The sequence below is a fragment of the Struthio camelus genome, chromosome 15 (assembly GCF_040807025.1).
Source record: "Struthio camelus isolate bStrCam1 chromosome 15, bStrCam1.hap1, whole genome shotgun sequence".
Classification (NCBI taxonomy): domain Eukaryota; kingdom Metazoa; phylum Chordata; class Aves; order Struthioniformes; family Struthionidae; genus Struthio; species Struthio camelus.
In genome coordinates, this window is record NC_090956.1 from 3450931 (window position 1) to 3476484 (window position 25554).

General features: G+C 38.0%; 1 protein-coding gene across 4 annotated transcripts in view; it reads right to left on the minus strand.

The window, feature by feature from the left end:
* The window catches only part of EPN2 (epsin 2), a 49836-nt gene that overhangs the window by 13581 nt on the left and 10701 nt on the right, over positions 1 to 25554 (minus strand). For all 4 annotated transcript variants that reach the window (XM_068908219.1, XM_068908221.1, XM_068908223.1 and 1 more), the window contains exons 2-3: positions 11110 to 11888; positions 457 to 569 (exon numbers count right to left, since the gene is read on the minus strand). In XM_068908219.1, coding sequence (XP_068764320.1) covers positions 457 to 569; positions 11110 to 11704 — 708 coding nt within the window. In that variant the 5' untranslated portion in view covers positions 11705 to 11888. The remainder of the gene's footprint in view (positions 1 to 456; positions 570 to 11109; positions 11889 to 25554) is intronic.

The window sequence follows — 25554 nt, forward strand, 5'->3', positions numbered from 1 at the left end:
AAAATAGGCTCTTTATAAATATTCTAGCAGTTTATGTCAGATCACCCTTCTTTTCCAGACAATCTAATCAAATGAACAGATCATTCAAAATTCCCTTGTAATTAAAATTCACTGACTTTTTTTAATGCTGGCCCCAATATTATAAAGGCTTTCAGGACTAGTCACGTTTTCACTTCTTCGTAACTGAAAACGGCTTCAATAACGTGATGATTAACATCCTCCCACACCACAAATTCTTCTTGCAAGATGACTGTCATCTCCCACTAGTCTCAACAGCACTGAGGCCACAGTTAATTTAAACAATTAAAAAATAAAAATAAAATTAAAGAGCAAACATCTTCCAAAAGGGCCATTCTCTCCCTCTATTCCACCTGCAGCTAATCCAAGCTGCAGCTGAAAAAAGAGGATTGTAGTCTCAACTATCAATGCACAGACGCTTTAGCCATAGGAACTGACCTGCTCTGCAACTTCCCTGCTCATTGCCAATGCAAGCTGCAGTTGGAGCTCTTCTTCTCCGCTTGTCTGAGGCCGTGCCTGCTCTAGCTCCGAGGAAACTCGAGGGGATGTAGCTGTTGGAGACAAACACAGCAAATATAAAACACTAAGTAACAACAACAACAACAACAAAAAAAACACGTTAACAGGTTTGATTACTTCTCTTACCAGACTGCCCCACTTCCACACAGCCATTCTCAAAAGCCAGCAATGCCAAATACAACGAGAGGCGACCTGGGGTGCTAAGGGCCCCCTGGCCATACTCCACTCTCTGAACTCTCAGAGATAAAGTTCATACAAATAGCTGAACATGTTCAACTCTCAGATGAGATCAAGAGGCAAGAAAAAAGTTTAAGAGGGAAAATTCTGCAAAATAGCTCAATTGCTTTAAATGAAAAATGTTCCTGGAAAATAAAGTTTTCTGTTTTTTTTTAAGTAGTGAGAATTTTTATATCAACAAAAATCAACAAGCTTACAAGAACGAATGCTAGAGACCCTGCCGCAGCAAATCAGAGCTTGAGACAGACAGAGACAGGTCACTGACTTAAAAAACTGTAGAATTCATAATTCAGGAAACATTTGTTGAAGCATCTTACATGTACCAATGTCAATGTAAGGATTTGCTGGGAGTCAGCCAATACCATGGTAAAATTGGATACCACCCACTTTTCTGTAAAATACAGAGGCTTAAGAACAGTTCTTTCTGTCTCCCGTTTAACTGCTAAGCCTGCTCAGAGACAAACAAATCAGCTATTCATACTTAAAATTTACAAAATACAGTATCCTCCTCTGGGGGAAAAAAAGTATTTAAGTTTGGGAGGGTTGTTTGGCTTTTGGTTTTGTGTGTGTGGTTTTTTTTGTTTGTTTGTTTTTAAATCTTGCACACAGACTTCTATTAGCCAAGAATTAACTGATAATCTGCTTCCCATCTTCCCCTCAGAACGAGAACCAAGGTTGACAGCTAAAATATATGATTTTTCAATACACAAGTCGTCTTCTGTTCACGTCTTCACTACCACAGCATGCGGAAAATCCTGTCCCAATGGGAGAACTGTAATGTGTTTACCACTATACAACAATTAAATAATTCCTGGGCTCTCCTAGATAATTCTACAGCAACCAGATTATCTACACTGATACTTTATCTTACACCGGGGTTTCTATTTAATGGTTGGAAAGGGAATTACAATTTTGCAAAATATATATTAACATTTCATTAAAAGGAACCATATTTTAAGGCTAGGATGTCAAACCCAAAAGAAATTAAGTTCCTTTTAAATAGTTCAGCTGGGTATTTAAAAATTAGATTGCCAAATAGTAATTTTAAAAACATGTTTTCAATCACCACTTTAACTCTCCCAATTACTTCCCAGCTTTATGTCTCCCTAACATAGATTTCTAGCCAAAATGTCATTGTAAACTAAAACATGTATCCTCCTCCCTCATCCAGCAGGCAAGAGGGAAGCTGGTTCTCCATAAACAATGCATGCCTTCTCCTTTCCATCTTGCACTCAGTATGGCATCCCATCCCATTCTATTTCTGAAGGACCAAATTAATATATCATCGGAAGCTAGATTATTTCATGCTGTGCTGGTCCTGAAGCTTTCAAGCCAACCATAGAAGCTTATTACTTCACGTTTATGAAGATGTTACTGCTACCTCAATTCTATTGCTTTTTCAAACTCTTTTTCATAGAGAGTACCTAAATTTGGTCTGCTTCACAAGGACTTTTTTCCTTCAAAAGTCACTGATGGGGTCTCCAATCTATTTGTACCATTACAGATCTGAGGCAGGAATGAAAGGGACATTAGGGAACAGGATGTCCGACAGCGTGCAAAAGCACGACCTTAAAAATATTCAGACTTTGCAAACATTTTAAAGATAAAAATAAAGAATGAAAAAGAAAATGGAATAAAACTCAGCAAGAGGTTACCCAAGAGGTAGAGCAGGACAGAGAAAATCTGATATCTTTCTCGGATCTTTTTGTCAAAAGGAAAAGCAGTAGAAATAATCTCAGTAGACCATTTTACAATGCCAAATAGGAATGTTACAGAGAGGTTCGTGTAATAACTGTAAAGAAGTCAAAAAAAAAAGTTACATACACATCTGAGGGAGAGATTGTATCATAATGCCTATCACAAAGGAAGTTTACTAACAGTTTCTCAACAACTGACTTTAAAGACTGACCTTAAGAAAAAAATAAGTAAACAAGCAAAATGCAGTAGGTTATGGGAAAATGTGAAGACAACGCTAAGAAAAATTATCAGACTAGAGGGAGAAACTGGAATATAAAGAAAACAGTGGACTGAGAAGGGGAACAATAAAAACAGGATGATATTGAGAAAGTGAAATGATTTCTTCAGTGACAATATCTTCTACAAATCGGAGGGTCATCGACTAGAAGCAACAGAGATGTAAAGAATTCTGTATACTACTAAACATACGATAACTGTCAGCCACTATCTTAATACAGCTATCTTTAACATTAGCGCTACTACAAGAAAGCATTAGTCAGAATTCATCTAATATGCCAAATGCAATTCTGGTCATACCAGTTCAACACAGATGATTTCAAAACTGAACGGACGTGGAGTTGCTTACCTTCAGAGAACACAGAATATTTTATATTTTTATCTTTGTAAAAAGAAGACTGAGCAGATTATGATTGCTAAACACAACAGACTTGAAAATATCACAGAATGAGAAAAGCTATTTAAAATAAAGGGACAAAAACCAATGGTATAAATTGATCATGAATATATCTGAGATACAAACAGAGGTGTATAACCTCAAAGCAGCGGCTTTCCAGCAGGAATTATAGAAAGTGAGAATCATAACGAGCTTCAAAACAGAGCCTGATAAGCATATAAATGGGATACCACCTGGTCACCTGAGAACAGATGGCAACTGGACTAGGAACAAGAAGGTGCCTTTGGGTCTTCTGTTTCCTCAACTGCAGCTACGAGTGTGGAGGGGGGAAACGTGATTCCCTTCACCTTGAGTATAAGACTTTCTCATCTCTTTCCACATTATTATATATGACTAGGAAACTGATGGTAGAATGACTTTAAAATTTTGCAGAATAGGTTCATTAAGTTAATTTCTTTGTTATTCCTCCCATTTCCACAGGAAGGACTACTTACTAATAGTGCTCACCAATTTCAGCTTGTAACAGCACACAGCATTTTTGCGTTACAAAGCTGCAAGAACAAGTGACTGCATCCTACTCAAAGTGTCTTGCTTCCCCTCCTACCAGTCGTTGCTCTCAAAAGCATGCAGGAGTGGCAGGCTCGCTTTGGCAGAGAGCTACATTACCTCACAGCTCCCAACAGAGACCAGCATTCAGAAGCTCCAGAATCTGAACACAGATAATAAGGGGGTCTCACATATACAGTTTATTTCTTTTCACTTTTAGGCTTTTCAGCAATTCATCCTACTTGGTTTTATTAACTCTAAACAGCACGTTAGAACTCATTCTGCAACAACAACAAAGAAATTGCCAATTTGAGATTCTTCACTGTGTCTCAGGCTAAAAAACATCAGTAAGAATGTTGCTGTTTTACATTCAATACTATGAAGTGGTTATAAAACCACCTAGGTTAAATGGTAGCCAGCCCATTCTTCCAAAAAGAATTAAAGGAAATCCAAAACAGTGTTCTTGGTAGTACTTTGACACTTTTTTTCCAGCAGCTTCACTTCCACATTCCCTCAGTGTTATAACTGTCCTTCTGTATTGGCCACGTATTGCATTAACATTTTAGTTGCAAGGATCTAGCATAGAGGTTATTGCCTTAGTAACAGTATCTCTGCCACACAAAGAATCTCTTATCCGACAGCACATGACAGTTAACTCAGTTGTTTATGTAAGATGGGACTCAATAGATCAATTCTGACCTGGTAAGCCCTGCTTTGTTGTTGCTTTGAGAATCTGGAGATCCAGGCTTCTCTAGGCTGCCGAAAAGCAAATGCGCGGGGTATCTGCTTTGATAGAGATAAATGCCACTGGCCTGTATTCTCTACAAGACTCTAGCTGGAGTGTAAGGAAATCATTTCCAACCTCAGTTAATCACTAAAGCAGGATTCTGCTCCACCATCTGTCTCTATTAGAAGCTATGACGTCTTTTATACGTATTTACAGATAATTTACTATATTTTGGCTACGTTAAAAGCCCTCTGGAGATGCCCAAAGGTTTGGTTAAGGTAATGAATTAAAGCACATTCACAATACACAGCTAGAAAGCAGAGTCATTGTTTACATTAATACTAAAGGGAAAAAAGTCAATCCTAGCATAAAAATCAGACTTAGTCTTTTCATTCAAAAGTACGGGCTGAATTTTTTTTAGTGCCACTCTATACCAAGTAGTGCTACAGAGTGTCATGAAAAAGCAGCCTCCGCTTTGTCATTTGCGGGAGGAGGCATTCTTCTTTAGAATTCATTTTTTAGTCACATTCATTCAGAAAGTAGAGTCGTTTCCTCACGTGATTAGTTCTTCTACAAAAAAATAGACAAAAAACAAGGCTGACTTGGAAAATTAGAACAACATCAAGGTAAGATCTTAGAAACTGATAATAATCCACCTGGGATCCAAGCAGAGATTCCAGCTGTTAGGCTTTTGTTTGAAGGCTATTCAAGTAAAGATGGGATACTTTCAAAAAGCCAATCTAATCTCTCAAATTATGAAGTGACACGTGCAAATTGCTTAATATAGAAGGACTCTTACACTGGGAATTAAAGAGATCCTTTAAACATAAGAATGGAAGTAATAGCACCTATTCATGCAACAAGGTGGAGCCGATCAGACCTACTGTAGGATTGCCAGTTCCACTGAAGAAGGTAGTCAGAGCCCCGGAAATTCATTTAATACTGAACAGATCTTTAAGGCTTGTTTTAGTTAAACAGTAATTTTTCTCTCTCAAATCGTCCCTGCACTCATTTTTACAGACATATTTAGATAATTTATTGCAACTACAAAAGCCTGGTTACACCAGTGCCATTCTTCACCTTTATTCAGGGCATCACAAAAAGAGAAGTATGATGAGAGGATTCAATCAAGTTGCCAAAGAAGTGACACCTAGCAGATAACTCAGGAACCTACCAATCTATTGTGACACCTCAAATTATAGAAAGTATCAATGTAGCTGGTCAAGATTCATCGCTGGATGATAGGCTATGTATTTCCTGACTTAGCAGGAACACCAGAGATGTATTCCAACTTGCAAAGCTGCAAAACAGATTACAAGAAAACTATAACAGGAGCATTCTGAATTTCCTATAATGACAAACTGAAATTATTAATTCCTCTGAATTATTTTCTACTCAAAGCAAGAAGTGAGACAAAGGTGAAATAGATGATTGAACAAAAACTTGCTGACACATTGCAAAACTGCTTTTAAATAATGAGTCAAGTTATCGTGAATAACCACTGGAAATATTAAAACTCATCATTTCAGTTTAAAAATAATAGGAAAAAAAACATTGCTCCCAGGACCTTTTAGGATGCAAGTTTGGTAGATTCAGCATTTCACCAGATCCAGAAAGGCCCTTTTTACTCTATCTTTCACCAATCTTATATCAAAACAGCTGTACGTATAATGAATCTCATTTCTCAGCCAAGTGGCCTACCTCCAGGCAAAGCGCTCCTCTGAAATCAGGTCATATCGTGCATGCTGCGCTGTCCCATACTCTGCCACATTTGTGAAAATGAAATCAGGATGTTAAAACATACGCCAGTCTTGCTCTGCACACACTTCTCAATGCAACCCAAACACAAGGCAGCAGATGGCCAAAGGAAAGAGCATGTGCACAACCTGAAATAACACAGGCAGGTCCTGCACTAGGTCTGACAAGACAAAACCTCTTTAAAAAAGCAAGGCTTCAATAAACTTGATTTTAACTGGAAGATACAGGCAGTATAGGCAGAGGGCCAGTTTTTTCAGAGATCTTTCCAAGTTTAAGCTAATTTAGACACACTGTCTTCTGGGAGTAGGGATGTCAAGGAGCTGGGGCTTCCCCCCCCCCTCAAAGGTACAGGACTTTCCTGTCATTTTCCAAGAGAAAAACTCCCATAAGCACCCCAGTCGCACAGAGCTGCTGCAGACTACACTGCTTCCTGAGCAGCTATATCTCATCAACCGTGACAATCCTGGATGGGTCTCTTAAAGACAACACAACTCAACTGCTACACACAGATTTCAGAAAAAAAAAAGGGGGAGGGGGAAGCCCAGTCCCTAGACCCCTGCCCAGTTTCTGAAGAACTTCTGCAGGCAAAAGGTGCTCAAGCAGTACTCGGTCCCTCAGAGGTACCCTCAACTGACTACCATATAGAAGTGACTTCTGTCCTGCTGATGACTCCAATGTAATGATAGAATAACACCCCTGTAGTAAGCCGCTGTTTAAAGAATACTTAAAAAAAAAAAAAAAGACAAGTTACTAGATTAAGGCCATTATCAGGACCAGTAATTCTAACAACTGCACTCCCAGTTTGAAACAGCATCACAGTTCAGACTTAGCATTCTATATTAAGAACACCCTACTTTTCCCCATGCAGCTATAAATCCAGAATCCTATTTAACTGACCATTGGCAGCTGGGGATAAAATAAGGCTCCGAACAAGAGATCTAAGTTTCTCAAACTAGGTGACTAACTTCAACCATAAAGATAACGTTTAGACACATCAAAGCCAGATCGGGGATAAGGTTTCAAATACTGGCCTTATATTGCTTCCTCTCTCCAGTAAGTTTAGTTTCAGCACTACACAAGAACACTTCTTTAACTTGAAACAAAACACCTGACATCAGATTTCATGCAACTCCATAAAATTTACACATATTCCAAAACAATTCAAATAAAAGCTTCTATATATTTTGTCATGGAATATTTAATAGCTCCTAACCTGAACATTAATTGCCTCTAGTTTAAGACTAGACAACAGCCAGCCACCTGCAGTATAATCAGAAATTGCTGACAAGATAGAGCTTGGGGGGGGGGGGGGGAGGGTTTCTTCGCTTTTAGCTTGACAATCTCTCTCTAGTTTTCATTTACAAATTACAAGACTATGATAGCAAAAACATTCTGTATTTTCGCAAATGACAACATCCACAGTCAGCACTATTCACACGCCGTAACACATCCCCTAGAATTATACAAACTTCACAGTACAGAGATCCTCAGGGACAACACAGTCATTATAAGGTAAAGCTTGGGTGGAAAGGATATTTAAACATTAAAAGCTCCCACTGCTTCACCTTTTCATTTTCCACGGTTTCTAACGCATTGGTAGAGATAGGATGAAAATATCTGCAAGGAGAAGGGAAAAACGTCTTTATTAACTAGTCTTTAAAAGGAATTTTATATAAGGACAGGATTATACAGCGTGCTTTGCCTGCAGCAGGGAGGGACTATGGTAAATTAGCCAAGGGATCCTTTTCAATCCTGAAAAGCAACCCTACGAAGAAAACTTCTAGTTCCACATCACATACAAGCACCAATTGCTGTAGGTACTCTCAGATATAACCCTACAAATACGCTTATGAAGCTAGCAAAGAACCACAGTTGGAGCATTACAACGCTTACTGAAGCAATGCTCTACCATGTAGCTAATTCAACGTTTTTCCATATTTATACACAAAGATATTGAAGTAAAAAAAATCCACTGACTTATCAGATATTGCACATGAAGTAAGTGACAGAAGGAGAAACAAATCTGAAACATTAGTCACTGGAAGTTACTGTTTCCTGCTGTTTCCAGCAGGATCTGTCCTGCTGAAACTACTAAGGACTTTCAGGGAATTCAGGGTTTTTTTTGTTCTGAAAAAAAGGTATTAAAAATGAGGAGATTTTGTAGGCTAAGACAGGCTTTTCAAATAAAGGGACGGCATTCAGCTAACAATTATTAAAATCTGGACTCCACCCCCGTTGTGTCTAGCAAGTAACGAAACTAAAAATCCTCTACTAATACCAAACACTGAGAGCTGAAACATCGTTTAGCTGTGTGGTAGCTATGGTAAAAGCTGTGGTAAAAAGGCTCTTACACCTTCCCAAACTTTATTTATATTAAAAAGTTAACAAAATATGCTAAATGTTTAATAGAGGGTGGATGCACATTCTTCGAAAAGGCAGATCTCATACTATAGATTGCGAAAGATCGTGCAGTTGACTCTAGATGCCTCTGATCTCCTCTCCAGCAAAAGTACAGAAGAAGAAAAGACAATTCTATCAGAATACCTAGTATAGTAACCATATCTTACAATTGCGATAAGGACAGTATTTCCCAGAAGCTAAGCATAACTTGATTCCTTTTACATAGTTTACTAAATCCACATTTTCAGAACAAAAAAAAAGGTATCATTATGGAATAAAAAGAAAACAGGAGAGATACAATCTCTTTCACTCTAAAACATGAAAACCACCATGTTTTCCATTCAATTAAAAGGCATAAGAATAACTCTGCATTTATGCAGTAGGAAACTAAATTTCTCGATTTTGATGAAACGCCTTCTTCCTTTCCCAAGATAAAGGACAAAGCTCTACATACAGCTTTCCAATTATTTCCAATTCCACTTACCACTGCTATTTTGTAAGGTGCTAGTTTGCTTTTCTATACTCAATAAGCCGTCTGCATAAAGAAAACACATCAAAACTTCAAAAGATACACACCATAAAAATTAACAGCCATCCACATTTTTGCTGATAGATGATTAAGTACGGAAGAGTCTATAACAGATGAAGAACAAAAAAAAGTCTAGGGTTTCTAAAGCTTCTTAGGCATGTTTTTGAAGGAGAGAAAAGATTAAAAATAAAAAAAAAAACAAACATAACCTCAAAAACAATTCCGCAGAGATACACAGCAAAGTCATGCAGGCAAATGAGAATATACAGTAAGCTAACATTCTGTATTGAAAGAATGACCAAACTTCTTTCTCGATGCGTAGCACGCCATCAAAACTCTTATAACGTCCAAGGAACAACATTCCAGCAACACACCCTGTGTTGCTCAATTCTTGCTGTGAGGAATAGTTTGAAGCCTCTCATATCATTTAATAAGACAAACAACAACAGTTGCATACACCTGCAAAAGCTCGTGAAGAAATAACACTGAGGAACAAACAGAAGCGTTCTCAGCCTAGCTCAGTGAGTGTTCTTGCAGTATTATTTAGTCTACGTTAAAAATAATAGTATTTCAAGGCATTTCCTATATTAAGCTTTTGCTATAGCAGACAAGAGAATGGTGGAAAACAGACCTCAAAAGAAAAACACACTATTATAGTGATAACAGTACAGGTGTACTTTAAAAATTCAGACTGAATCCATACTCCAGGATCGTTATTACAGAACTACTGGAGGGTCTGTTATTCCATTGGTAGATAAGGGACAGAATAAAAATTCTCGTATCTGGAAACATTCGTGCACTTTTTTTGCTCCTTTTGGGGGAGCGGGAACCTTGTATCCTAAAAATATTTCCTTTTGGAAAAACAGTTACTTTTTCCTGCTTTTCTCTGTAGTTTTAGTGGGACGGAGATATTCTTCATCCTAGCTTTCTTTGTGCTGCCAGCTTGCTATTGACTTCCACACAACAGGTTGATACAGGACAGGGGGGCTGACACCACCCACGTGTGTATAATTTGAGATGTGCTTTGAGATACAGGGCATGACAAACGTAAGATTCTTAAAACTGATGCTCAATCAATTCACCACACTGGCTCCATTACAATTCTCCACAAACTATAAGCATTCATTTTAAGAAAAGATTTTCCTTCAGAATTAGACCACAATCACTGGCAGTTCAGCCAAAGCAGCTTTCATCAGATCCTTACTTACATTAAGAAGGATTTAGCGCCAAACCAGGCCTCTTCCTAACATGACAGGGAGTTCCCCCAAGCAGTGATAGAAAGAATGCATTCTTTCCACATCACTGTATTTTTTTTTCTTTCCCTTTTTTTTTAAATGAAATATGGTATTTAATACTGATATTTTCATACCAAGAGCTGATAGCATAAAAGAATCTAATTTAAAACTAAACACTGACATAGTCAAAGTGTTACTAGTTTAAGAACTGCTAAGCAAGCAGTAAAGGAAGTTAAATGTCAATACTCTTCCTAAAATAAAACAGCAGCAACATAAAGAAAGTATCTAGAAAAAATGATCAAGGCAATACTCTGACTTAACTTCTTCTGAAATTATACATTAGGAAAACAAATTAAAAATTGAACAAACAACATTTTCTTAACACTCCTTTTAAAATTAGAAACAAAAGAAATAAATCAATTAACAATCTCCCCACTGAAGACCTATCACGTCAGATATTGGAACATATTCACAGACACAACTTGACATTGTTACCTTTTAGAATTAACGGTAAACAGCTGCTTTTTAAACTGATTTACCTCAACACATGCATCCTCTTGCAAATGAACATTTAAGTACGGCCATTTGAAAAAGACCTTAGTACTGCAGAGCAGATCTACAAAGATTCAGTCATTGCAAAAAGCCCCTTGCACTCTGTATGCTAACCTCCCTAGAAGTCACCACTTACTCTCACTTCCAACAGCAAATCAGAATACAAAATCTCTCAAAAGAAGAAAAATTCCATTTCTACGTGTGCGTTTGTACTTACAGCCATGATAAGATGCGGGGGAGCCTCCAGACTTTCCATATTCTTGCTCTGAGTAGCTAGTGGATAAGTTTGGCTGGCTGGAACCTCGGCCAAACGTGATCTGATTGCTACCGACCCCAGTGGCCACCTGAGCCATGCGTTCTTTGGTCTTCAGGGCTTGGGCCCTCTCTGTCTTGAGTCGCTCATCATCCTTCAAAAGAGACACTAACTGCTTGGATTTCTCCCTTACATTGATGCCCTGGTCTTTACCATCTCGATCAATATACTGAAAATCTTTCAATGTCTGGATAGCAAAAATATTCTCTTTACACTGCTGTGCCACTCTCTCAGAACCAGTTTTAATCAGGTAATCTAACAGAGTAAGGGCCTTGTATACGTGTCGCCAGTTTTTGCCATGGTCGTTCAGCCGTTTCCAGATCATGCTCATAATTTCAGAAAAGGCCACAACATTGTAAGTCAGATCTGCTATTTCAGTCATTAACGAACTGGAGGGACCCCAGGGGTCATTAGAGGTTGCTTCCCGAACTTTTATTTCGGCTTCTGAATAGTTGTTCACAATGTTCTTCATCTGCCGCCTAATAGACGAAGTCGTCATTTTTATTTCCCTTTTTAACAACACAGACTCCAGAACACAAACAAACAAAAAAAGGGCTATATTTGCTCTTCTATGAAAGTTTCTGAACTACGAAGACTCCGTATCAGTGACTGGTCTGTAACAAGTTCCACTACAATCATTTCCTCTCTTCAAAAAAATGATACGAGAAAATGAAAATCATGACCTGGAAAGGAAAGAAAACAAAGCATGTTAGTTGAGTCTTTAGTTATTCCTATGTGGAAAGTAATCTGTAAACAGAGAAACTTTGCTGAAGTCAGCCGATGACTTTTCTCTCTAAATTTCTCAGGAGATCTGATTTTTGAAAAGAACTTACTCACCTCACCTCAAGAATAATGGATAGACCAGGTACTGAAAATTCACATTATTTAAACAGGTAATATTAAAGTCCAATGTTAAAAACATCAGAACTGCTAAATGGGATAAACAAAAGAAAATATCCATGCTGATGTAGATGCAAAAATTGAAAAGCAAAATAACAAACAGAAACTAAGTCTAAGAAACGAGCTACAGATTTAGCTTCCAAAAAGGTAAAAACAATCTTAGAAACTTTAATACAGAAATTATCTGTTGTGTTGACAGCTGGCAGAGCTTAGATTAAACCACACGAGAAATTCCATGTTTAGCAGTCATTAGGTTCTCTCTAATGGTTAACGATTTCACTGTATTAGTCTAATACAGCTGCTGTACGAATCTGTGTACTAAGTGGATAAGAGAATTTCCTAAAAAAATTAAACCAGGCTACTTCTGAGATATCTCAACAAACTTGAGGAGCATGCAGTTTCGGGCACAGATCTTGAACTGTGCTCTGTATTCAGCTAAGGCCTAGGGAAGAGAAGTGAACACCAGAATGATGCATTCCAATTCAAGGTGACCTTTAACGCTAAGCAGATTAGAGGGATTTTTTTTTTCCAAATGCATTTACTTTGTGCATTTGACGGCACTCATCAGATTCATAGTTTCTGCTTTGTGCATCTTTCACATAGCACAAAGGAATTTTTAACTATATGAAAATGATATTGTACAACTAAAATGACTGGCAAGAAAACTCAAGGACACGCTTTGGAGCTGGGAAGCCCGTTCAGTTATTTATTTAAGATCACTGTGTTTCAAGTCAACAGAGGCCTATTAAGCTTTAGAATACATTACTTGAGTAAACAGACAGATTTTGATACTGCATTAACACAGTTAGAATAGTCTTTGATAGCTGTCAGTTGTTCAAACACTAAGCGCTGATTGCATAAAGAAATCTGTCACATGGCACATTTAAGATGCCCTCTAATAACATCTATCCAAACACTTACAAGAAGCAACAGGACCATTTACAAAAGACATGGGAAAGTGAAGTCTAACTTTGTCATCATTCTTCAAATTACTATCATGCGATTTAAAATGAAAGTGGAATTAATAGTTAACTTAAGACAATATGTAAATCTAATATTACTTCTTCAATACAAAGGCATATACCCTTTCTAGGAAACAATTCTGAGCAAGTTAAATTACTCCAAGACAAGTCTGATGTCTTAAAGTATTTTATTCTGTTCCACAGAAGTTAATCTTCAGCAGAATAAAGATAAAAATTATGCTATCATAGAAAATTAGCTTAGCCATGAAATTAACATTAAACTTCAGGTAAACTACGTCATCCTAGTGTTTTCCTCAACATTTAAACCCAACTCTAAGAGAAGAATGTTGATCTGTTGTCAGATGGCTAGCAGCAATAGAAAGATAGAGTCATCTCCTCCAGAGGCTTTCGTAGCCCCAGTGGGGCTATATATTTTATAAACTCAGAATTTGAAAAAGATGATCCTACATAAACATTTCAGTGCCACTCCTATCAATATTTAAAGAGGTAAAGATTATAGGGCAAGAATCGCTTCAAGACATAAGTGAGGTCAAGAGTTCAACAGGATTCAGAAAAAACAGGTAGTTCCCTGTTAGACAAGAACTCTCAAGAGCTCTATTAGCAGTCAAGAAAAATGACTGTGACTTTTGACAGAATCCATCTTCAGGGTAAAAGCAATTCTTTCTTTAGGGTAAAAGCAGCTTCACCTCATTTGGGCAAGAAAGGCAGTTCCCTAGTGGGCAGATTACTCCAAGATTATCTTCTGCAGGGCTTCTCACCCTTTCACAGGAACAGCTGAAAAGAGACCAACCTCAGGTCTAACACATGGTGGCAGATTGTATGGTTCATTTGTCTCACCCCTGCCCAGGGGTGAGGGAAGTACTCATGTGCTGTACTGATTCTAAACATTGCCAGTAAATATTCACATGATAAAAATCTAGCACCAGTCTTCACTGCCACATTGGCTTTTCTTTCAGTAGAATATCCACACCAAGAAAGATGTGCTGTTCACAAACATGGACTTGAACCGGTGTCAAGGTACTGCCACATGTAGCTTCAGTACTAACTTGTTTTCCATTCCTGTAGTAGGGTAACTGCAGCCAAGTAATACAATAACTACACTAATACCTTGACTGTCACGAGCATCACAGAAAGAACTACTGATCTAACCAAATCCAGTAAACTACAAAACAAGTAGCCAGCACCATGAGTGAAAAATAGTTCTAGGTTACATCTGAACCATAAGCAACCCTACGCATATACTGTCACTTAACCACAGCAGCTAACATATAGTAGTCTAAATGGTATTTTTCTGTTAGCTAGATGATATGTTCACCAACAGTCCTATAAAAGAAAAACACACACACACACACACACACCCCAATATACTTGTTATTAACCTTGAATTATTGTTAGGAGGACTCCTAAGTGTCCAGCGCGGCTACTTTTTTTTTCCACAATCACAACTAAACATCAACACAAAGCAAAATACAAAACCAAACTGAAGAAAAGTAGACACTGCAAGGTGACTAGAGGTAAATCACACAACAAGAATGAAATAGGTCCACAACGTGGAAGCTAGAATTGAACCAGGCAGTCTGCCATGACACACAGAGTCCAGCTGATAGCCCCTTTCCCAACAGCTCATCACTGCTGCTTCACACCAAAAGTTACCATTGTTCAAACCTGCTGGCTCACCTGCTCTTGTGATCGCTCCCTAATCCACTACCCTTGAAAAGGAGCTGCATTAATAAAGACCTGTTATTTAACCTAAACCATCTCCTTTTGTCAGTAATAGATTAAGGCAAGTTCACACAGAAAGCTGAAACAAGATATCCGAGGAGGTGGCAACATCTGATAGAAAGGTTGTTACAAAGAACTAAGAACAGGTTGCAAGCAACCTCTTCACTTGGCAGAGCTAGAGCCAGCAGAGGACACAAATGCTTCTATCCTAACCATGAGGACAGATATACTGAAGATATGGACCCCAGACTAGAAGAATACAAGCGCCCCATAAGGACTGAGCTTATCATCCAACCAGAAAAGCAGATGGGTAAACACCATGAAGCATCAAAAACATAAAATCAACAAAACATCCCAAACCAATTAGATAAAAAGTCCACCAAGTCCAGCATCCTGTGTTAGACATTAATCCTCATGGAAAGAGCATGGAGAAAGAACATATATACTCCCTTGTTTACATTATCAGCAGGTAAGCAGCTTAGACAGTGGATACAACCTCTGGTGCAGGGTATAACCATCACTAATGGAAACACTCCGTCTCTCCTAATACCTTCTCCAAGCCACTAGCATTCCCTCTCTCAGCAACCTAGGCAACAGCGTATACAGTAACTGAACTATGCGAACAAGAACTTCCTTTAGTTTGTCTTAAAACTTGGACATTTATTCTTCAAGGTGTAGACAGAGGGCTCACATTTTAAGCAATAACAAATCACCTTTAGCTCCTTTCTGTCACTCATGATTCACAGAAGGTGGCCATCTCCTTCCAAACTGTAAGGCTTAACCCCTCTATTTGGGAGCTGTTCCATGACATACTTATTTCTTGGGATATACGCAATTCCGAGCATCTAAGATAAGGCAGTAACACGGGTTTAATAATAATTTACTGCTTACGATTTATATTCTTTATCAAATAATTTCTAACATACCATTTGCCATTTGGTAGCTTTGCCTCCAATTTGTGCATGAGGACCTGGAAACGTTTCTTTTTCGCATGCAAATACATTGAGACAATTTCATTTGCCTTTTTATCACTCATCAGATCTCAATCTTTCTCCATTCCTTCCAAATATTCAAGATTAATTTCAGATTTGACTACTTTGGTTCAATTTGGTCACCTCAATATTCAGAAATGACCTGGTAAAGGAAGTGAGTATTTGCAAAAGCACAGATCTTTGGCATGATGCTTCACTGGAAATAACCCTTCACTGTGAGAACTGACCACTTATTACTAACCCAGTTTCCTATCTTTTTTAACCAGTCGTAAATCTGCGAAAAACATTCCTGTCTTATGAAAGTTTCTTTTTTCTTTAGGGGCCAGGGACAAGAGGCCTTATCAGCATTTTTTTTTTTTTTTAAATAAACTACACTATACAACCAAATGGCAACACCAGCTTTTGGCTCATGAAATAAATACAACTGAAGAATTAATAATAATCCTAACATAAGCAGTCCCACAGGCAGCCAGGGTGCAATTTTGCACGTTATGCCTATCTAACTGCAAGCTGGCACCAAAAGCACTGGCCTCCAATCCTTCCAACAGCTTCCCCTTTATGTCTCTTGCATCAAACCTAGGAATTATGCAACAGCACAGTAAAGCTAATCAACTTCAGCTCTAACAGAAAATTAGCCTTTTGGCATTGGTTTGTGTTCTGCCAAATCAGTGAGCTGACCAGACTCGCTGCGCACTGACACAATCCCAAGTCCAGCTGCAAGGCAGACAGTATGAAAAGAGTGAAAAAATAATCTAACTCTAGCCTGCCTTTGAAAGGGGCAAATTAAAAAAAGTTATCAAGCTCCAGAAAACAGTATCAGAAAGTGAAGAACATTCATTACTGCCCAACCTAACCACATGCACTATTAACTTGTAAACCTAGTTTCAGAGAAGAAGCCAAAGGAATAAAGGTGTGATCCAAGGCCCAGCTGCGTTCTCCACATAGGAGAGAGGTTCTCCACCTAAACTAAGGAACCCTACTTGTGGTTTTGCTGTAAAGCACAGGCAAGAATCAGAACACGAATTATATAGCCTCACTGAGTACAAAAACTGTAGTCTACTGAAAACCTCATATTCGGGAAAAAGTTTTTGTTTAGGATTTATTTAAATTACCAACAAAACTGTGCCCCAAAAGCAATCGAGCAAATGAGTTCATACATGTACAGCAGGCCCAATTTATGCCAACAGCTTCTGCATACCGGAATCTTCTAAAAGCTACTAAAACAGAGTAAATCTAAAGAGTAATGCTTTGCAAAAACAAGAAGAGAGCAAACATTTCAAGAAAACACTGGATTAAGTGAAATAAGCATTTTTCATTCTGCCAGAAAATTAAAAAATCTCATTTGTTATTCTATAATAGACTCAAAAATCATCAGTCCAAAGGTTTACTTATTAATAAGCTGACATGATTCATTACCTTATCTTTGATTCATGAAAACAAAGACATTTAATAAGAACCAGATTGATGTCTATATTTTTTATTTTTCCTCAAGGAAAGAGATGTTTTCTAATACTATTCCACTTTTATCCCAGTAAAGACAATTTATTCTGAATTTTATTTTATCGTATTACAAATGCAAATGATTACTGGGGCGGAAAGATGACAAGGTTTTTTTTCCCACATTCTAGTTATCTCACATGTTGTTACAACTATTTCAGCAGTAACCATAACACTCACTCTGAGAACTCTGCATGCCTTTTGGTATCTGCTTTACAAACTGTCAGCTTCCACAACAAACAAAACAAACATTTTACTTGATTATTATAGGTCACAGAATATCATAACAGCCTATGCTATGGTAAAGAGATCAAAAAGCCGAATTTCCCTATGGCATAAAAGTGAGAAAACATTTTTAATGCATGATCAGATATTTATATAGAAGTTCGTATTTTTTCAGAGACCTCAGTGAACATCTCACCAGCAAACCACAAGGAAGCAGAATACACTTGCAACTTCTGCAAAAAATCAGAGTCTGCCTTTTGAACAACACAGTTGCAACTATAGCGCATGTTAAACCAGCTGATTAAAGCTACCATTCCTTGCTAACAACAGGAAAGGCATGATCAGCTTGGACAGACTTTCTTTAAAAGGTTAAGCAGAGACGGGAAGAGAGAGTTGTTCTGTCTTGCTCAGTGCAGGTGAGCCTTCCAGATCGTCTTTCCCCTGGTCCCCAGGGGGCATTTTCTCTGGTTTAGAGGTAGCTTGTCATCTTTTGATAGATGGAAAAAGGAACACACAATTCTGTGGACAACAAAGTGCAGTTTACCTGTGCTGTCAAGAGTAACCTGGAGGGGAGTACCTAATTTCCTCTTCCTATTTCAATAGTTTCACTACACAAATAATCCTGAATCCTCGTGGTGCTTTTTTAGATTCAAAGGGCAAACAGAAGGGATTCTTGACTACACTTCTCAGCAGATCTCTCAGAAGAGATTACGTTCAATAAATGAAATCTACATGAGGAAACCATCTTTAATTCACTAAGACTAACACAGAAACGAGGCCAAGCCACAAAGTCCTTAATACATTTAGTTCAAAGAAACAGCCATACAGATCCACCTATATACAGACTTTCAACAGAACCCATTCAGATCTCTGGAATGTAAAACGCAAACTAGGGTTTGTCTGTTCTGATAAAACGCCCTTCACTTCAAGCCTGAAAGTAAATATATTACATAGTCCAGCTAAGTATGGACTAAAAATATATACACGTATAGACAGGTCTGAAAAGCCTTTCACATCCAATGGGCATTAAAAAGAAACCAACATTAAGCAAAAACAAGGTTAGCCAGAACATTTGCATAGAATTTTAATTCTGAATTGGACAATATATTAGACAACACACAAACTAGATTATATACATGTTACTGACAGTAAATGTCTAAAGTGACATTTTGAAAACCTTTATTTGGTCATTATTTTGTGATATCAAGCCAGTCTGCTCAGATATAAGATATCTTAATCTACATAAAAATCATCCCCTCCCCCTTTCCCAAAGTATATGGAAAGAGAACTACAAGTTTCCACCCAAAGATTCATAGTGCAATAATAAAGAGATTTTGCTGGTTATCACTAGCAAACGCACTCAAATAGCTCAAACAGGTTACCTTATTCAGTTCACAGGACAGTCCACAACAGCTATGCTGACAACTCAGAGAGCAAGACTCCATAATACTGGGGAGCACGGGGAGGGGAGAGGGCTATCTCAAGCCAGCTGGTCCTATGCTATCTCAAGCCAGCTCAGTTCTATGAAAGCCTATCTTCAGTATCAAATGACCCAAACAGTACCATCCTGGATATTTGCATTCAAATATAATTTCAAAGGAATGCAAGTGAAATATAAAGCCTCAAAGAGCCACAAGAGCTCCTCCTACCCAAGATGTGCTGAAGCAGCTATGGGGAGTTCCAGTGTATTACAAAGCAGAAGCGTGTGCTTTACCTGTACAAATAGCTAGAAGGCTGATCTTGGGTCTTGCTCTCCTTGTCATCAGAATAACATGACAGAGGCAGTAAATCCTAGGGAACTTGTTCTCCAGTTAAAAGTTAGAAGGCCTGGAGAGCACTTCTTACCAGTCTGCAAAGAACTAGACTAAAAAGGAAGTTTTGCCAGATGCTGACCAAGGAAAAACTTCCCCCGGACAGACAAGAACTGACACCACTGAGCAAAAAGCACCCACAGACAAACACGTCCCAAACTGTAACAAGAGTCACCTTTTCTTTATGGCAAAGTAAAAGAATTCACGTTGCCTGACGCTGTAATTCATATCCTAGTTTTCCTGTGATAACTTATGTGTAAAAATCCAAAACTGCTGTGCTTTCAGAAGTCCTCATTTCCTACAAAGAGGAACCAGAAATCATTGATCAATAAATGGAACACATGCCTTTATTTAAAATTCAGGCATAGAGTAACACAGAAAAAGTGACAGCAAATATATATATTTTTTAATATATATTAGATATACCAGAAAGTCTTCAACTGCGTCAAAAACTTCATTCTATTCCCACACTGCTAAAGAAATTCTCAAGCTTAATTAATTCTCTTTCATATTTTTTCCCTATTCATAAATAATTCAAACAGAACAACTGGATGACCAAGAGGTTATCGTTATACTGCCTACTGTATAATATGCCACTGTAATACAAACATTGTTTCCGAAAGCAAACAGGATGAGGGGCAACTGTACATTGTGATGCCTTGGAGAAGAGTACTGAGAAAAGCTAAGCAGCTTGGCACAATACATAAAAGCCAACAACCAGCACACTTAGGAGCTCTCTTGTACTATTGTACTGCAGAGAAAACAGCAACTCATGTGAATAAAACAGTAAAATGAAGACAATGAAATCACCATCAACGCCCTCCCTTAACCTTCAAAATTATTTAGGAAATTAGCTAGGAATCAGATTGACAAGTGGTTTGAAGAACAGAAGAAACTAACTTCAGAAGAAAGGTTTAATTTACATTTTACAAAGTCTGAATGCTTGTTCTCTTCCTTAGCGTAACTTCTGAAAAGACGACATTGTTAAAAGTTAAAAATTTTGGAAACTTTCCACTCCCTTTTACAAATGAGAGAACAAGGTCAGCTTTCACAGACAGCAGGTGGTCAAATGATTTCTTTATTTAAAGAGTTAACGCTGAAAGAAATTCTCCTTCAAATTTATGCATATTCATGAATTTCAAGGTTAGATTCCACACTGTTTTTACAGTCACACCTCAGAGTCACAGAGATAAATTAAGTCCAACTCGTACAGCAGTTTAGCTGTAAAACAGATTTACATACACAAATTTGCCCATGTGTTATCCATAACACCTTTTCCTATTACACGTCTACTTAAATTACAAGGGCAGCATTTGAGCTCAATGGAGAGCTTAAACTCATTACTCACACAGTCTACAGAAGAGAAGAGGGGGGAGACGGAAATCTAACAACTTTCATTTTATAGCTGAGAACAAGGCAGCCTTACCTGACCACTTTACTTCAGGACCTGCAAAGCCAAAGACGCCAGTGATTTGACATTTGCAGTTACATTTGACTTTGCAGCCAGTAACACAGCTGGAATTATTGACAGTGTGGGAAGTAGCAGCAAACATACTCCGAAGTGCTGCGAAAGCAGACAGCCTCTGTAAGAGTCATGCAGATCACCGCAAATGATCCAAATCCGACCTACACTGAGGTCTAATTTTAGGATTAGAAGCTTTGACAACATCTCTTTAAAAATAACACATTCCTTCGCCTATGGCTAGGTCAAGTGTCATCAACAGTACTAGCTTCATTGCATGCAGCAGATCTCAGTTTATTTTTCACTTGTAATACAGCAAGTACTGGATGTGTAATGAATAACAGAATATTGCAGAATTACAAAACAGCATAAGGTCAAGCGATTACACGCTGAACCAGAAATTCTAAATGCAAATTAATCCTGCACTGCAGTGAAAATACCTTTTGAGAGTTTCTGTTGATATTTGTTCTCCAGGATTACCTACTCGAATGAAAGCACTTCATCTTTTATTCCACAAATAGAGAAGGGGGGGGGGGGGAAAATATCACCCAATGCATGCCTTAACAAAAAGGCAACAATTCAAAATAAATTCAGTTTACCATTTGACTAGTATTTTCAACTGAATTAAAGACAGTAGGAGACATTTCTCTCCTTCCGTATTCTCATTTTGGAAGAGAGGAAGATGCTCGATATTCTTGCCAGAGGATGTGTCTTAGGATCTCGTAGCGTTTAGCACAGTCCAGCCTCGTCACTTAGGCTGCTTACTGGGTGGCGGGCAACAGCCAAAGGCAGAAGCCATTCATTCAGTCTTCTCTGCCACCAACTCAGAGCCCTGATATATCAGCTTGAAGACAGGCTTTTCTTGGTGTATTTCTTTTTTCAACAATTGACCGGTGCAAGGACGCTCAAACTAGTCACACAATATAGAGGCCTAATTTAAGAAAATACCTATCTCTAATCAGGCATCTTGTGAGCAACCCAATGTTTTTCCACATTCCACATCACTACTGCTTTGGAAGCGTTGGCTGTTGTACTCAGCAACTTAGAACAGGTATTAGTCGATTCAGAGCAATCTATTTCTGCTGACCTTATCCATCCTGAAACGCACACCTTTTCTCCAGTTTGGACCAATTCAACAGGTTACTCTGGTCATCAGGGAAGGGGGAAGAATATAGTCTTTTCTTTTAAATTTCTTATGCAGGAAAGAAAAAAAAAAATAGACCACTGTGAATCAAGGTACTTCACATCCCTTTATATTATTTGCAGGTGTATCTCTGTCAGAACCCTCTAAAGCTCAGTCGAATAGTTGTTTTATAAATTTAGATGGCCTCCCAAGAGAAACAATCTAAAAACCTGTAAGACCACAAAATGTTATTTTTGTCCACTAAGTCCCAAGGTTTTCTTATGCAATCACAATTTTTAAAATTCAACTGACAAGAACGACTGTATGCATATATATTTGTGTTCATGTATGAGACTTTGTATTTTGGGAAGCTACCTGGTGCTTAAAATTACTCAATGATTTCACTAATTTCAACTAATTTCAGTTCGCAATTTATTACTATGAAGCAGACAACATCATTATGAACAGTTTCTCCTATCCACCTACACACCGCAGACATGCGACCACATTAATAAATTCAATAGGCCAGAGGCAATCATGACAAACGATTAAGGAAAAACATCAGTTTAACTCTCTACTCCTGCTTGGGCTGGAAGCTGAAAGACTGATTAATACTTCTACTGTGCAACAAGAATTTCTAATGACAAGGACTGTTCAAGGAAGATATCTAATATCTACTCCTACACCCAAAATATTACTATTTTTCCAGTTAAAATTATTAAGCATACTGTCTGCTAACACAAACTATAAGCCTGCAAAGAAACAGGCAATTGATTTAGTAATCGACCCACAGTCATGAATGCCTACTCTCAGCATAAAATTTCTCAAGTTCCACCACTCATAGTTACCATACTTACACACTCATCTTGAGAAGTCGACACATGGTCTTAATCCAACTATAGCATAACTGGTAACAATTAGCATAAGGTTAGTTTAACCCTCATAAATTAAGCTATGTGTAGTTCTATGCTCACGACTCATTTAATTACTATAAAATTCTAAAGCAGGAAATATATCCTTAAAGTCCTCTATGCACCCTGCTGTAGGAACTTTTTGGCCAAAATCAAGGTTTTATGTTAGGCATTTAGGATCACAGGTAAATACATAGGGGCTGTGAGCGCTGGAAGGCAGATGAATTTGACATAGATAAGAGGAAAAAAGCTGGTATTAAATCCAACTGCTTGGCTTTCCTGTGTCTGTGGCTTCACTTATGCAAGCATGTAGTCCAGAAGCACTAATTCCTTTTAGTTAATTCTCTACCTTTTTAAACACATAATGAGTTTAATTTTTAAAAAAAAAAAATCAACCTTTTTAAAAGAAAAAACGGTAAATGCAGAAAAACTGAACAAAGAATACATAGCAATTGCTTAAATTAATGCAGATATAACATACTGTCCTCGTCAACAAGCAGTATCAAATGCAGCAGAAGAGTGATATTTAGAAAAAATGACTACATTTTAATGTAGGAACCAGTAGGTAACTCAACTTTTTTCTTTTTAATTAACAACCAAATTAGAAAACATTGATATATATCAAGGTTCCCTTTCTCCAGGTTTAAACTGAGATTAATATTAATTTTTTAAAAGAACGTACCTGGGCACTACCCAGGCCAGAGGATGAGAGGGAGGATGGGGAAATACAGAGAGTCTAGCTCCGCTATTCAACAGTCAAGCTCAGGGAGAAACTGAGGCTGTGGTTTTATGTTATTCTTTACTCCCAGCCACCCAAGGGCTGCAACTGAAAGCAGCAGTCCTGCTCCTGCCTGCTCTGCCTCTCTCATGCCAGATCTAGAGATAGACTGAATCAGTGCGGTGAGTTGATCTGACACACTGATCGTACATACAGATAGCTTGCTTTTCTGACAGATCAAGTCACCAAACCAACTCAACCCAAAGTCACCTGAATTACTAAATCCACCACAAGGGGAGTACCATTCATTTCAACAACAATCTATAGCTACATCTCCTCAGACAAAACATAAAGCTGCATCTTGAAGGCACGTATTGATGGTAAAGGTGAAGATGTTGGTTTAAAGCTGGGGTTTGTCTTCAACAAGTAACAGTTTAAAAGCAATGAATAGCATTCCCTTTACTGGGAAATTTCCTTTTACTACCTAGCTGCTAGTAACAGTAAGACCTAAATTCATTTTCTTCCACGTTGAAGAGAGCAACAGCAAAAAGAACAAAATTCTGTCCTCTTTCAAAATGGGGCTACATCTTAAAATCTTGGTCCCATCATTTTTACACATATTTCAGCTGTTTGCCCTGTAACACTTGCTGTTCACCTTCTCCTCCTATTCCTCCATATCTTTATCTTTTCATACAGTAAACAGACCTAGAGTTTCCAAAATCTTTTTCAATCAACGTGGCCTCTTTTCTCTCTTCTTAACACAGCTGTCTAACTTACCTAGCGCTACTCGCATAGCCAGAAAAGCAATTCCATCCAAAGGAGTGGGCTTGCCTGGCAGATAGAAAGTGCAGCTAGATGAGAGGGCACAAAATAGCACCCTTCATCAGCAGCCTGGATTTCAGCTGGCTTAGGTTTACAATGAAACAGCACTCAAAAATACTGCTAGTCACTTTGGTCTACTTGCGCGCTGTTCCAGTTCCTGATTTGAGCTATATTCTTAAGTACATCTTTGATGGATAGAAGATGGGAAAAATTAGTCCACTCGATAAGGACTTTGAGATTTTTTTCCACATTATGCTACACAGAACATTCCGACTGCTTCATTCAGGCATCAACAAGAATCACCCCTACTCCCAAACGCAAAGGTTTGTTACAAGGTTTCTTAATATTTTGTTGATTATTTTGAGTTAAAGCTCTGACTTCAAGATGCCAGTGAATCCCATATTTTCCTGTGTGGATGTGCACCAATTTTCAATGGTCAGTGTGTAACGATTCCAAAAATCTTCCAAAACTATCCTTCAGCAGTAATTTTTTTTACCTACTCTTATCTATTCTGGACATTTAGATGGAAAATTATTTGAGTGGGAGTTGGCTTGCTTGTCTCAAAGAGGATGACAAAGACTTGTTACTGAAAAGCATCTGTGCCTGTTCCATTACTAAAGGTCATTTTCTTCCAGCTGGCTCTTGTAGAGAACATGTTATATCCTCTTCCTTTGACATTCTGCAACCAGCAAACATGTACATGTCCTCGGGATTCCATATATCCCATGACGAGTCCAAAAGGTAGAGGACAATACCCATCATGTGTAATCCAAACCTCAAGCCTAAGATATTTCTGATGCAGCTGATTAATTTTTTTTTTATTTATTTTTTTAAACTGTCTCTAGCTATAAAAAGTAACCCTACTGGGTAATACTACTACTGTCTGTATCTCCCATAGCTGGCTGGTATCCCTGCACTGCTGCCTATTCTTTTAACCACTATTTTAATCTAAGTTATTAAAAACATTCTCTCTCTCTAGATTTATAAGCAGAACAAAAGAGTGACTTAAAAACTCACCCACTCCATTTTTCTATATTTTTTCCCCCAAGAGCATTCCATCTAGTCCAAATGCACAGAAAAATTAGCCCATTAACATCCACCAGCTTAACAGAAGGGTAATGAATTCATCAATATTGCTAAAATGCGTGGGTATGGTATCATGCTGAATCATTTACTAACTACA